The sequence below is a fragment of the Amphimedon queenslandica genome, unplaced genomic scaffold (assembly GCF_000090795.2).
Source record: "Amphimedon queenslandica unplaced genomic scaffold, v1.1 AMPQUscaffold_13483, whole genome shotgun sequence".
NCBI lineage: Eukaryota > Metazoa > Porifera > Demospongiae > Haplosclerida > Niphatidae > Amphimedon > Amphimedon queenslandica.
The window spans coordinates 271,891-286,478 of NW_003546281.1; the positions used below are offsets into that span (position 1 = coordinate 271,891).

Here is a 14,588-nt window from a genome sequence, read left to right on the forward strand (position 1 = left end):
AATCAGCATGCTTCATGAGCTGACAAGTATAGTACAATACAGCAAATGGAATTTTGAGCAATTTTAAAAATTCATAAAAATCTAAAATAATTTTTTTGGAAAGTACAAGATTATATTGTCCAATTTTTGAGCAACTTGACAATCCCTCGTAGCCAGAAATTTGCCAAAATCCTATGGGAACCCTGACATTAATTTATTACTAAAATTACTATTTAAATGAAACATTATTCTTATAGGGCAAGTCCAGAATGATACAGAGAGTTTGTTCACTTATACTGCTGGAGAAACATCTGCAAATTACTCCAATCCAAACCATATTCCAGTATTTCTTGATCAAATTGATCCTGAAACTAGAGCAGAAGCTGAGAGAATATGTGGAGGGTCTGATAAGATTGAGTGCATTTTTGATTATAGTCAAACAAAAAATGTAGGATTAGCATTAGACACTCAGACAACAATAGAACAAAATGAACTGGAAAAGCAAATAGGAAGTGAGTAGATAGCAATATATACCTGTATCAGTTACTACAATGTCTTTTTTGTAGATAACTTACCTCCAGTGATTGAAGCTAGTGATAATTTCATGATAACAGTAGGAGAGACAGCATTATACACACTACACATCACAGACCCTGGAGACACTGTCAGTGTTACTATTGATGGAGAGTTTCCATACACACTTGATCAAAATGGATCAATATGGACACTTAATGTAACATTGTCTTCTTTAGTAAAATTTTCGTTTAATGTAATAGCAAGTGACTCATTGAATGCAACATCAGTAATAACTCCTCAAGTATGTACATGTATTTATTAAGTTACTGTAGCATGAAACATTAATTTGTTTATGACATTACTTTTACTATTTAGGTAAGAATTTGTGGCTGTCCTGCAAATAGAGGTAATTGTACTGTTGAAGGTGTTCAAAATGTTTCCAGCAATCCATTGATTTTGATTTGTGATTGTATTGAAGGTATGAAATTACTTATTATGTGACTTTTAAAATAAGGGTTTTGCCGTATATAATATTTCACTGATTTAGTTTGCTTTAAGTGAGTTTTGTTTCATCCAATAGCATATGAAGGAAATTATTGTGAGGATGATTTTGATGGTTGTACTGAAGTATCATGCTTCAATGATGCTACATGTTCTGATGTACCAGCACCTGGTACTGGTGCCATTTGCCCACCTTGTCCTAGTGGATACACTGGAGATGGATTAATATGTGATGGTGAGTACAGCCATTTATTGTTTTTGTTGTAATATTTATGCACATTCAGATATTAATGAATGTAATTCAACTGGTGCCAGAAATTGTTCTCATTTCTGTAACAATACTATTGGTAGTTATCAGTGTACATGTATGTCTGGATATGAGCTTCATAGTGATGGAAGATCATGCAATGGTAACATAAATAATTATAAATAAATTAACCTCTTAACTGAATGTGATAGAAATTAATGAGTGTGAAAGGCTACTTGATAATTGCCAGCAAGAATGCATGAATACTGATGGATCCTTCAATTGTAGTTGTTATGATGGATTTTTACTACAAAATGATGGTCGTAGTTGTCAGAGTAAGCTAGTAGTTTTAAATTTCTGCCTATTTTTGTCTTCAATTTATTTTTTATAGATGACCCTAACAGAGAATGTTTAGGTGATAATATGTGTGAGCAGTTTTGTGTTTATGATAATTACACAAAGACTGAAAATTGTTCCTGTCAAAGTGGGTATGATTTATCATCTAACATGGCAAACTGCACAGGTAGAAGGATTTGCTAAACAGAATCAATTACAACTTATAATCTCTTCATTCAGATATTGATGAGTGCTTAGAGACTAATCCTTGTACTCAGATTTGTATCAACACCATAGGAAGCTTTGAGTGTAACTGCTTAGATGGATTTCAACTCCAGTCTGATGGGTTTACTTGTACAGGTAAACTCAGTATGGCAACAATGGCATTAAATGCTCTATTGATGTTTTTGTTAGATATTGATGAGTGTCTGGTGCTAGGCTCTTGTCCAGAGCCAAGGATAAGATGTGTAAATAGCCCTGGAAGTTTTGACTGCTTCTGTCCATTAGGAACAGTCTTTCAGCATGGATCTTGCAATGGTAAAAACGAACATAAATGCTATTATACACATTAGTATATACTAAACTATCTCAGAATAACATGTAGTTTTGAGTTATCATTGTAATTAATAGAAATTTTGTTTAATTTTTTTAGTTATTGTTGATCCAGTTTCTTCCTCGAGTCTTTCATCTACTTATTTGTCTTCCTTATCTACAAGTCTAGGTTCATCTTTTTTATATCTTCTGTTTCATTTTCTCATTCATTAGTATTAGCCTCACCATCAGTAACTCCTACTCCAACTGTTCCAGCAAATTCAGGAGTGGTTGTTATTTTGAATGGAACCAATGCCAGCACTGTATGTAACCTTTTTATTAATCATTATATTGCTGATAATTTAGTAAAATATGTCATAGTACATGTATTCATTTTTGTTGAAGCTGCTTGACTAGATTATGGTTGACTATATTTAATTTTTAATAGTTTGATAGAGAGAGTTTCAAGAATATAACAGCAGAGGCTTTGAATGATTACTGTAGCAGTAATGAATGTACTGGTGTCTCTTCACAAAAAAGGAAAAGGTGCGGCAATAAAATAACTGTATTGACAAATAACTATTATACCATTTATTATTATAGGACAGCAACAAATACTATGATAGAACCTGATGATATAGTTATTACTGAAACAACTGAAACAAGTAATGGACTAAGAGTGATTTTTTACATCAAAGGACAGTCTGGAAATCCCATTGATCCTAATGCTGTAGTTGCAGCTATAAAGGCAAGCTAAAAATGGATTTATAAAGTTTTATTACATGAAAGTATTATTTTTAATACCATGAAAGTGATACACAAGCAGGGTACTGTAACACACTGTATGTGAGGCATTAAATTATTTTATACAGGCAGCTAATTCAAGATATGCTAACGCTGGGTTCACAATTGCTAGTCTTACATTACTAAATCCACCATCAACTACTATTGTAGTAACACCTACTACTTCAGCAACTCCTACAGATGATGGACTATCTGCTGGACAAATAGCAGGAATAACAATTGGTGTTTTAATTGGAACCTTACTCACGATCGTAATAATAATCAGTGTGGCCTGTTTTATATAGTAAGTTTACTTTAAGTCTATGTACTATACATGGAGAATATGTTCAATAGCTATAGAAAAAAGTCCAATAAGGTTTTAATGAAGAAAAATGATGATGAATTTGCAGTTGAAAATTTATATTATGAGCCTACTCCTAATCCTGAAGGTAATTCTAGCTTCAACTCTGATTGAATAATGAAGTCATAATTTTTAATTTTTGATTGAAATATAGGTTTGGTCAACAGTATGAAATTAAAATTTGCTCAAGACTTTGACAGGAATGATAAAAGTGAAAGTGACATGGATAATGTTATGAAGAAAAGAGAAAGCAAAGTTGAGAGTTAGAGTCTGAAGAAACTATTCTCTAATTTTTTTCTTGTGCTGAATTTATATTTAATGTTTTCATTTTAAATTTTTTCTAGATATTATTCTTTAGATATACTGCTAAATTTTTTTGTCTTGTTAATCTTTTGATGTTTTATAATTTCAAGTAGACTGTATCTAGACAGGTCACATGACAGCCTTGCTAAAAAATGGACTGCGTTTTCTTCTCAGTTTTTTTTTTGCTTCAATTGCTTGTTGGAGGTTCACATTTAACCAGTTATGCAGTCATCGCAGCAATTTGTGTTTGTTTCAATGGCACTAGGGGCAGCATTTGTATAGACTGATTACTGACACAAGTTGGACAACAAACTAACAAAGATGCCTGTGTCTCAGTGATCATCATGTACATTGTATGTAGAGAGCTAGGATACTAATTTCAATTCACTCATTATTTGTAGGTGCATGAGGTCTAACTGCTGCAGAAACTGATCAAGATTATGTGCTGATGTAGCATTTTAAGGTATGATTTTGCGGCAAAATTAATGGCTTTTGACATTCGTTTTTTGTACAATAATAGACTCTAATTTGGTTAATCAAATGAGACTATGTGGTCCTGCTTATAGTCAGTAATAAAAATTTGAAGGGCAAATTCAATTTTTAGTAGCTAATACTGAAGTTCTTTGCAAGTAGTCTCGCGTAGCCAGACCACATTCTCCATGCCTCCGAAGGCACAGAGGATGTGGTATGGCTATGCAAAACCACTTTGCAAGTACATCATGTGGAAGCACAATAGTACGATCTAATGTGTTGGTACTCCATTGAAGTTAGCAGCACATTTTGCAGCAGCACATTCTTCTTAAACCACAGGAATGTGCTGCTGCATCAACTGCAAAACCACAGGAATGTGATGCTGCAGAGCGGATGGCGGATGCGCTAGTTGATTAGCTACGGGAGACTACTGGTTGATGGATGTAGAATTCTAGATTTTTGAAACTCTATAGGACCAGACCTACACTTGGTTAATACTATTTAGCTATGCCTGGGATGTTGCTCATCTTAAGCTAAGATATTCAGTAATATTCTGCTTTGATGGAGGCTATGGCTCCAGGGTGCGGTACTAGTAGTAATAATAACAATAAGAAGAAATATCTATAGATTTACAGAATGAGGCATGTACTGACGGACCGGTTTTGTTTTACTCCTATTTGTACCTCTGTAGATGGACTGTTGGTTTGTGAACTAATTTTTTTTAATTATTGCAGAGAGGTTATCTTATAAATAGAACACTAACTATAGATTGTTGTGCTGAAATATTAAGGTGCCTGATAGTCCTTTTGTATTAATTCTTTAACGTAGCTATCAAAAAAAGTCACAAAATATTATTCTCTTGACCTACACTTTTTGTCCTATAAAAAAGAACAACAGATATTAATCTAGCAACCTTAAGTGTTCTCTTGACTTGCTCTTTTTGTCCTATAAAAGAACATCTTATAATCTATCGGTATAAACAGTAATTATGATCGCTCGAGCGCAGCAACCAGCTCCACCCGAGTTCTAATCCAGCCCCACCCTTGTTATAAGGCTTCGACCACAAAAATTTAATCAATTTGAAGTGAGGAATGTGCTGCTGCAAAATGTGCTGCTAACTTCAGCGGAGTTTGGTTACTCGCACTTATTTTTGAGAATCATTATTATTGACGTAGATATGTATATATACTTAGGCAGCTACTATTTTAGAATCATTCAGGGCTAAAGAATTCATTACATAACCTACTATGATTCATCTTGTTTCCAACACATTAATAGCTGGTGCTGCTCTAGTTTGAATGTAAGTTACATGTAAGTATCAGTATATCAAATACTAATGTAGTCTCGTCGCCCAGGTTATTACCACAAGACTAAAGGCACAACTTTGAACTGGACTTTACCAAAAGAGTAGAGATAAGTATTAGAATCCTACCATAGTGGCAGCTTCCACTCACCGGAGTTATAAAGGTCAGGTACTCTCCTTACAGTTCATTATGTATAGTTACAACGTCCTTATCACCAAAATGCAATCCAATATGAAACAGTTAGCAGAATTCAATAAAATAATGGTTCTTATGTCATGGTGAAGTTTCTGATAATTTGGCCGGATTTCCCACAACTTTTTGGCTTCTTGTCAGTAGATGTTATCAAAAATGATTAAGAAACAATTCTACATTTATATAATTTTTTTTGATTTGTAAACATGTTTTCATCTTGTTTAAAAAATTAGGTCAAAATTTGATTTATTAGAAAAATTTAGCTGATTCCAATCAAAATTGGCTTTTTTACAAATTTCTAAAATCACCCAAAAAATCATGTACTATTATCATTGTACTTTCAACTCATGAAAGTGATAATTGAAGCTAAATGGCTTTGATTTTATGTTTATTGAAAAAGCGTCAAATTAATATGCTTTGCTTTTAACTTAAATTACCTTATTAAATAACATTAGTACTCCACTATGCTTAGATCAATTTAAAAGTCATTTAAAATATGTATGTTTATGTAAGAATATTGAGTACATATGATTAATCTCACTGCTGTGTGCAGCACTAAATGTGGCACAACACTTCCACAACCCACACTATATATGAAAAATGTCAATACCATATACACTGCCATTAAGTAGGGATCAATGTATTTATTGATACATGTATCTTATTGAAAACTTCCAGTGGGAGTTAAAATAGCATTGAGTGATTCCATTTGGTACTTGTCATGTGACACAAGACTATGTACTTGTAAATCATGTGACTAAATTGCTTGGTCAAATTCCAGTGAAACAATGCATGAAATAGTAGATTTATATACTGTACATTAATATTGTATTTTTGACTCATTTTTTGTAGATCCACTCAGTAATAAGTTTAGATTAATAATGATGATTAGAAATGAAGAATAACATTTCTTTGAAAAGAATTCTACATCTTAAAGGTCAGTCATGTAAGTGTGAGATGAAATTACATGTATCAGCAAATTATAATGAATTCTTTGTGCAGTGATCTGTTTAATTGGCTAACTTCATTGGTTTGATGCGAGAGAAAGGCTGTCATTCTTCATTTGTTTTCTGAATCTGTGGCTTGGTCATTGACTATTGACAGAAGGATATTAGTACAGTTGTAATGTAAATGGTAAGTAGAATGTGTTAAATGCTAGAAGACCTATAATTTGTTATATTTGCTAATTTTTGCAACACTAACTTGTTTAAAGCACTTAGTCTTAAGATATATGCACATGCATATGTATTGGGATTATAAGACAATTAAAATGTCACTTAGCCAAACTGTAGACACACAAGTTTGCTAGCAGTAAAATGTATATAGTGCTAGACTTAAGGCCTCTATACCATAATGGCAAATGGGCAATAGAATAATCTAGAATTTTTGCCAGGTCTGCCTGATTATATGCATAGTAAGTTTTTGTTTTCATCTGCATTTTAAAATTACTAAATAATAAAAAATTGTGAACAAATTTGAAATAGTTTAATCACTTTAAATTTTTATTTTAAGTGTGTGATGTTTTATATTTATCTAACTTTGCATTTGATTTTGCACTTTTAATGTATCATGTTGTTTTTCTTAATTTTATTTAGATGAAGTTGTCAATCTTTTCAGCTCTTTTTTGTGTGCTAGCTTTAATAGTCCAAAGTAATATTATTTATCATTAATTTTAACAACTTACTTTTAACAGGATGTCAGTTATATGCAGATGCACAAGCAGATTTGCCGCCATCAAATACAAGTAAGAGAGTTTTATTCTTATGTATCAGTTATTGAGGCATTAAATTGCTTCCCTGAATATAGTCCCTATATTTTGTTGTAGACACAGTTGAACACCTGCAGCTAGAGTAAAATATTGGCTGCTCAATTTCTTACATATTTTACCACTATGTATAGTACCTCAATCCCTTTATAATCCACCAGTAGCATGATCTCATTCTTTTATCAATGTTATGTGTCATAGAATCCCATTCAATACATGCATGCATACAGATGTACCTTCTTATAATCACTGAGTCATAATACAACAGGTCAGTTATAAAGCAACTATATTCTTCTATTTAAGAACACGTGACTGAAGTAGGCTATATATGAACAGTGTAGCCTATTGTCTCAATCTCATTGGGAATGTGTTCTGGTCAATTACCCCATACTAACAATACATAATGATCCACACAAATGGCATGTGTGAGGCATCTGTCCACCCACACACACCCTTTCTAGAAGAATCTAATAGAGCTGTTGCATGGATGTAATTAACGGGGTAGGCGGAGCTTCCTGTCGGCCATCTTGAGTGGCAAGAATGTACACACAATGAATGGAGGGATGGAAACAAACTGCTATTTTTCATCAAAGAGATATCATACTTCGCTGTAGAATATTATAGAGACTTCTTTACTCAATATCTTCATCTCCTACCTTGCATTAGCCTGGAATGTCAACTGTAGAATTTATTTAATTTTTTTCTCCATTCCCCCATTCATTCTTTGCCTTCTTGCCACCCAACATGGCGGACAATTTAGCTCAATTTTAGCCACACCCTCCCGTTGATTACTTCCGTGCAACAGCTATTATGACAATGGTGTAGTCAATATTTTAATAATTAAAAGAAAAACTTAACTATACGAATGTAAAACATTAAAGGGGCGAGCCAAAGCAAGCCTTTGTACTGTGATTCTTATGAGCAAGCTAAGCAGTTGCCATGCCTAAAGTACATGGTCATCATGATCTTGCTTTAAAATGTAACATCACTTCATCACTAAAGAATCTCTGCAGCAATTACAGCATTGAAGATAGTTAGAAGCAGTCACTGAACAAATCATATTTTATGAAGATAGCCTTTCTTGCTGCTCAGAATAAACTGCAGTTAGTCTCACTGGCCACTGAGACCATTCCCCAGCCTGTCACTGCAGGCCGGCTGCTCCTCATTGCATTTATCTCATTGAGTCCTTTCTAGTAAGAAATAAAACTGTATTTCCAACGTTCCTTGCTGCTAAAGAAGTCTTTGGACAGCGCTTAGTCTTATCTTGCTGACCGCTTGCTGATAGCCGCCATTTTATTTCATAGTGACCACAGTCACCACACCCGCTTTACCTTGAGCCTACTATTATTTGCGTCTACTAATTTTAGCGAAATCAGCAAAAGCCATGTTTAGCGTTACTAATTTTAGCGTTTTTAAGCAAATTAACTATAAATAATAACCATTATAATGAATAATAATTATTTTGGCGTCTATTTAATTTAGCGATTTAAAGTTCTCTCGCTAATATCGCTAAATTTAGTAGACGCTAAAAATAGTAGCATTAAGGTAACTCAGTTAAAGGAAAATCATGCTGTTTAATCTAAAATAAATAAAGTGTTGCACTAATTGGCAGTATCACTGAAAATAATCAAATTAGTAATTTAAAACTTTAAAAAATTTAGTCAGGTAAGCTCTGCTGTAATATTAACATGATAATTCAAACATAATGTGGAGGGGATTATGGACTTTGTAAGTTCTGGCTTGCTAGAAGCACTTAGCAGCAGTGGCATAGCCAGGGTTATGATGGTGGTAGGGCACACTATGGACAAGTGAACTTCACATACAATTTATAGACAAGAGAACAGTCAGAACACTATGACAGTTGGTGGGGCACAAGCATAGACTGGTAGGGCATGTGCCCCACTGTGCCCTACCCTGGCTACGCCACTGCTTAGCAGTATAAATCTATGTATTACACATTGATGAACACACACATACATGCATGAAGTGTATTTAGACTACAAGAATCAAAGAAGATATTGTTAGAAAAAATAGCAGTGTAGTTTATTAATCTAAATCAAAATTTTTATAACCATTTTTAGCAAAAAGAATGATTATCAATCATGTTATTACTGAAAAAGGTAACTGACCTAAAATTTGATTTTTTAAAGCCAACTATTATAATAATGCTGAAATCATTTGTCTGCAAAAATTGGCAAAAAATAAAGTATGCATTTTGTGCTTTTTGATTGGCTTATACTGAGTACTCAGTATTGAACCAAAATGAAAAAGTATGGTCTACTAGGAAAAGTTATTTCATGCTCTAAATTTTTGGATATTAAGAAATTCTTTTGTGTATGCACATCAAGGAGTTAGTGCTATATAGCTAGCAAAAATAATTTTTGGAAAAAATTTGTGCAAAATTGGCCAAGGCTATAAAATTGATTGTCCTATAACTCCTATTTAATTTATAAAATTATTATACAAGACAAAAAATAAAATTGATAGGCTGCCAGGCAAGTGGGATTTTTGGCAATTTTATTATCTGATCTCCCAGTCCCACCACACAAAAATTCATTTTTGATTGAAGCCATTTTACAGCAATAGACAGTATACCTAAATAATTTATTTACTCTTGAAATTATGCATTTGCAATGATTGTGATAAGGTTATTTTATTCTTTTTTCTTCTTTTTGGTTATCCTTCCTTTACAGATGCTTGGAGTACAGCTGGAAATACTCATATTGTTGGTATATTGCCAATGAGAGCTTCACCATTCATCTCACTTGTCATTACAACTTCTGAAACAGAAACAGTGAATTTTACTGTCAGCTCTCTTTCTCAAAGAATAGCTAATGGCTCAGTTACTTCTGGTACACCAACACACATCAGTGACAGTATATTAATATCCTATGCTGTTAGTAATGAGTCTGATCGATATAAAGGTATACTGGTATCAACTGGAACAGACAAAACACTGTCAGTAACTGTAGTAATGATGGATAGTTTTAATTCGGCAGGAGTGTATGTTAACTATCCAATTTCAGTATGTACTGTGAATAATCATAGTTATGTGTATTATGCTGTGTCTATTGGTACAACTGAAACAACCTCATTCTCATCTCTTCTAATAGTTTCTGGTAATAATAATACCAATATAACAATCACACCAACAGTGACTGTGACTATACCACCCAATCTCACTCAATCAGGCCATCAGACAGTTCTTAATGCTGGACAATCAATAACAATACAATTACACTACCTGGAGACACTGTTGCTCAAACCAGTTGTAGCATTGGCTGATCTAACAGGAACAAAAGTTGAGTCCAGTAAACCACTATCTGTCTATTCTGGTCATACGTGTGGTGTCATTCCTCCTGATAGAGATGATTGTGATTTTGTTGGTGAACAATTACCACCAGTAGTCTCATGGGGCAAAGAGCTCCTGGTTCAGTCATTTTATAATCGTCAATCTGGTTACATATTGAAAATAATTGGATCACAAAGTAATACTAACATTGATATAACGTGTGCTGATGGTAGCAATTATTTCCTATCCCTTCAAGAAGGTGGTGTACTCAATCAAACTGTATCCCAAACTAGTTGTTACATCAATTCAACTAGCCCAATACTTGTAGCTCAGTTTGTACTTGGATATTTTCGTTATATGTATGAACCTGGTGATTCTGCTATGACAATCATTCCTCCATTACATCAATATGGTAACAATGTAACTAGTTTTTCTCTCATTAGTCTATTGGGTGCTCCTGTGTCTGTGAACCTTGTTGTGCTTGCTGCAGATGAGTCATCACAGATACAATTGAATGGTACAGTTCTTCCATCCCTCACATCAAGCTCATGGAAACGTTACAATAGTTCTGTTGGAGGTTCTTATGTATTTAACAGCACTATTATAGAAGACATAGATTTTGGCGGTAATTATATTGTTGAGATTAGAGTTTGGTCTAATAACAGTAACGACAAAATATTAGCAATGGTGTATGGTTTGGGGAGACTTTTTGGTTATTCTTACACTGGAACTTTGAACCAGAGTCCAATTGAAGGTAATTACAGAAAATTTCAATACTATAATTCAGCATGTATGTATTAGCCCTGTATGTGTGCAGAGAGTTGATGTTAGAGTATAAATTATATAAACCTTACATACTTAGGAAATTAAAATACAAACAATGCACCTCTCATACACAGCTACAAGCCACATTTATTTGTATATCATTGAAATCATTGCATCTAGGCTTTAAGTTTTATATGCATCAATGCTAAATCATGCCACCAAGTGTGAAAATAGTCTTGTGTAGTCTATTCCTCCTCATAGGCATATAGCTGGAGGAGATGGCTGGCTATGCAAGAATATATAGTGTGTATAATTGCATAAGTGTACATATATATATATGTATTGATACTAAATTTGACATCAGTCCAAGTTAAAAATTTATTTATTAAATTTCATTTCAATTCCTTTAATAGCATACGAAGGAGAATATTGTCAGGATCTAAACTCCATAGTCCCTAATACTCCACCAGTCATAGAAGCTAGTGATACTTTTATGATAACAGTAGGAGAGAAAGCATTATACACACTACATATCACAGACCCTGGAGACACTATCAGTGTTACTATTGATGGAGAGTTTCCTTACACACTTGATCAAAATGGATCAATATGGACACTTAATGTAACACTGTCTTCTTTTGTAGAATTTTCCTTTAGTGTAATAGCAAGTGACTCATTCAATGCAACATCAGTAATAACTCCTCAAGTATGTACATGTATTTATCAAGTTACTGTAGCATGAAAGATTAAATTTTTTATGACATTACTACTTTTATTATTTAGGTAAGAATTTGTGGTTGTCCTGCTGATAGAGGTAACTGTACCTTTGAAGGTGTACAGAATGCTTCCAGTAATCCATTGATTTTAATTTGCAATTGTATTGAAGGTATGAAATTACTTATTATGGGGCTCTACGAATAAGGATTTTGCTGTATATAATATTTCACTTATTTAGTTTGCTTTTTTATTCACTAGCATACAAAGGAGATTATTGTGAAGATGATTTTGATGGTTGTACTGAAGTATCATGCTTCAATGATGCTACATGTACTGATGTACCAGCACCTGGAACTGGTGCCACTTGCCCACCTTGTCCTAGTGGATACACTGGAGATGGAATTGTTTGTAATGGTAAGAATATTATTGTACCTGTACTCATTGCTTTGATTGGTAATGTAATAAAATGTTAAAGTAATTACATGTTGCATTCTATGCATTGATTACTTTATAATTGTAGCAAGCAGAGGTGTAGTATTATTGCTAGATATGCTTTTGTATATTTTATCATGATGATGGCAAGAATTGACTGTTATAATTGTCATTTTTGTAGTTACATTAGTCACTCTTCCCTACATTTTGTTCAACAGCAGTATATCAGAAGTAACTAACATAACCAGACATTACCTTTACTCTACATGGAGAGTCAATGCTCCAAGGCCTATTAATTTATTAGGTTCTGCTTATTCATCAATTTATGTGAGTTTATGAAAATGATAGTATACAATTACTAACAAGTTTAATTGTTCTAGATTTCCATTAGTGGCACATTTTCCATGAATGGACGTTTTAACTATTTGTATTCAACCTTGTTTCCTAGTAGTACACATGGTATAAGAGATTCGGTTGTGTTTGCTCCTATGTGGAACTTTTATGACATCAGGAGAGAAGGTACATATGTACTTGTACTGTTATATTTATGTGAGATAAAAAATATAATTCTTTAAATGCAAATTTGAGCTAAAAATTGTTAGTAATAGCACATTGTTAATCAAATATATAATTGAATAAGAAATAAATTATCAAAATACTACCCCTCACAGTGTAAAATGTCAAACACAAAAATTGAAATTTTTATATTTTTCCAATATATGCATGTATACAATATACTTAAGTTGCATAGTAAATTTGAGTTGATTTCAATTAAATTTGGATTTTTATAAATTTTTAATTTGCTAAAAAAATTAGTTCAAAGTCTCTGTACTATACAAGTATAGGGATGTTGTCTAAATTTGAAAGAGATTTTTTTGTTTATATACTTTTCTCTGATAATTGTACATATTTTTATGTGGTGTGGAAAAATTGAGCTGATCCTGATCAAATTAATTTTTTATGAACTTTTATAAAAGTTGGTAAAAATCTCTGTATTATATAGTACAGAAACAATGGCCAATTTTTTAGACGCAAAAAGGAGAGAATTATCTATTAATTTTTAAATTTTCCCTGATATGCATGTTATTGTGTTATTTAGAAAGTTTGAGCTAATTCCAACGAATATGAATTCTATCTGAATTTTTATAATGCCTAAAAATTGGGTCAAAATATCTGTATTTTGCCAAAATTGAACAGGAGACTACTTTGAATTTAATTTTTTTATTTTTGTAGGAAGTATTTCATATCAGACCTTCAGTTCAAACAACCCATTAGCTAATGAGGTATTCAATGATGTTAACAGTTTCATTAGAGCAAGTAAAAATATCACATCATACAAAGGAATATGGATGCTAGTTATGGAGTGGAAAGATGTCCATCCTTACCCTCATGGATCATACTATTATTATTACTACTATTATTATAATGAAATTCTTGAAAAAGTAAGAATGATTAATAATTATTTTTATTTTATGTATTTTTAGCACAACACATTTCAAGCTATTCTTACAACAGATGGTTCTGATACTCATATCATATACACATACAAGTGTGGTGATATAATGTGGGACAATTACTACTCAAGGTCTGTTGTTGGATATAATATTGCTGGAGGACGCTATGAGAATCATCGTGGATCAGGAATACCTGGAGAACTATTGAAATTAGGTTGCAATGATGATATGAATCAACCAGCAAACTACACTAATATTGTATACTCATTCCAATCTGATGAAAAAAGTTAGTGATTGATTTTTTTAGTTATTTGAGACATTATGCTTATTTGTAGGTCCTTTTGAAGCTCTTTGTCTAGAAAGATATAGAAATGATTTAGAACTTCCAGAAATTCCATTAATTTTTGCAATTCCTTGTCCTTGCTCAGCATGGCAAGTGTGGTTTGACAGAAGTTTCCGTTTCACTTACTATTATTACTCTGACACTCAATATGTTGAATGCTATTCTAACAGATTCTCTCAGTTTTATCAAAGCATGTGTTGCTACAGGTATGCATACAAAACAACATTTATACTGAAATTTATAACTTTACTTGAACATTGTATTATGATTTGGACTTTTGCAGCACGGTTGTTGAT

General features: G+C 32.8%; 3 protein-coding genes across 3 annotated transcripts in view; all 3 read left to right on the forward strand.

The window, feature by feature from the left end:
* LOC109580630 (uncharacterized) overlaps window positions 1-186 on the forward strand; it is a 9,816-nt gene extending 9,630 nt beyond the window's left edge. The window contains exon 13 of the mRNA XM_019994034.1: window positions 153-186. Coding sequence (XP_019849593.1) covers window positions 153-186 — 34 coding nt within the window. The remainder of the gene's footprint in view (window positions 1-152) is intronic.
* Window positions 187-233: 47 nt separating this feature from the next.
* On the forward strand, window positions 234-3,676 carry LOC109580656 (mucin-like protein). Its single transcript, XM_019994067.1, has 16 exons — window positions 234-491; window positions 546-796; window positions 871-973; window positions 1,076-1,231; window positions 1,281-1,406; window positions 1,456-1,578; window positions 1,635-1,766; window positions 1,820-1,939; window positions 1,994-2,116; window positions 2,232-2,300; window positions 2,345-2,433; window positions 2,559-2,656; window positions 2,714-2,858; window positions 2,983-3,197; window positions 3,248-3,342; window positions 3,409-3,676. The coding sequence occupies exons 2-16, from the start codon at window positions 584-586 to the stop codon at window positions 3,519-3,521; spliced, it is 1,920 nt and encodes a 639-aa protein (XP_019849626.1). The 5' UTR covers window positions 234-491; window positions 546-583; the 3' UTR covers window positions 3,522-3,676.
* A 4,552-nt stretch (window positions 3,677-8,228) lies between these two features.
* LOC109580631 (IgGFc-binding protein-like) overlaps window positions 8,229-14,588 on the forward strand; it is an 11,423-nt gene continuing 5,063 nt past the window's right edge. The window contains exons 1-5 of the mRNA XM_019994035.1: window positions 8,229-8,322; window positions 9,983-11,335; window positions 11,760-12,052; window positions 12,130-12,232; window positions 12,322-12,459. Of these exons, the coding sequence (XP_019849594.1) occupies window positions 8,229-8,322; window positions 9,983-11,335; window positions 11,760-12,052; window positions 12,130-12,232; window positions 12,322-12,459 (1,981 nt within the window). The remainder of the gene's footprint in view (window positions 8,323-9,982; window positions 11,336-11,759; window positions 12,053-12,129; window positions 12,233-12,321; window positions 12,460-14,588) is intronic.

Bases quoted from the DNA above. Each gene is read 5' to 3' on its own strand.
- LOC109580656 (XM_019994067.1), top strand. From the start codon at position 584: ATGATAACAGTAGGAGAGACAGCATTATACACACTACACATCACAGAC. The intron at 1,407-1,455 runs GTAACATAAATA...TGAATGTGATAG, and splicing joins TGATGGAAGATCATGCAATG to AAATTAATGAGTGTGAAAGG. The intron at 2,434-2,558 runs GTATGTAACCTT...AATTTTTAATAG, and splicing joins ATGGAACCAATGCCAGCACT to TTTGATAGAGAGAGTTTCAA.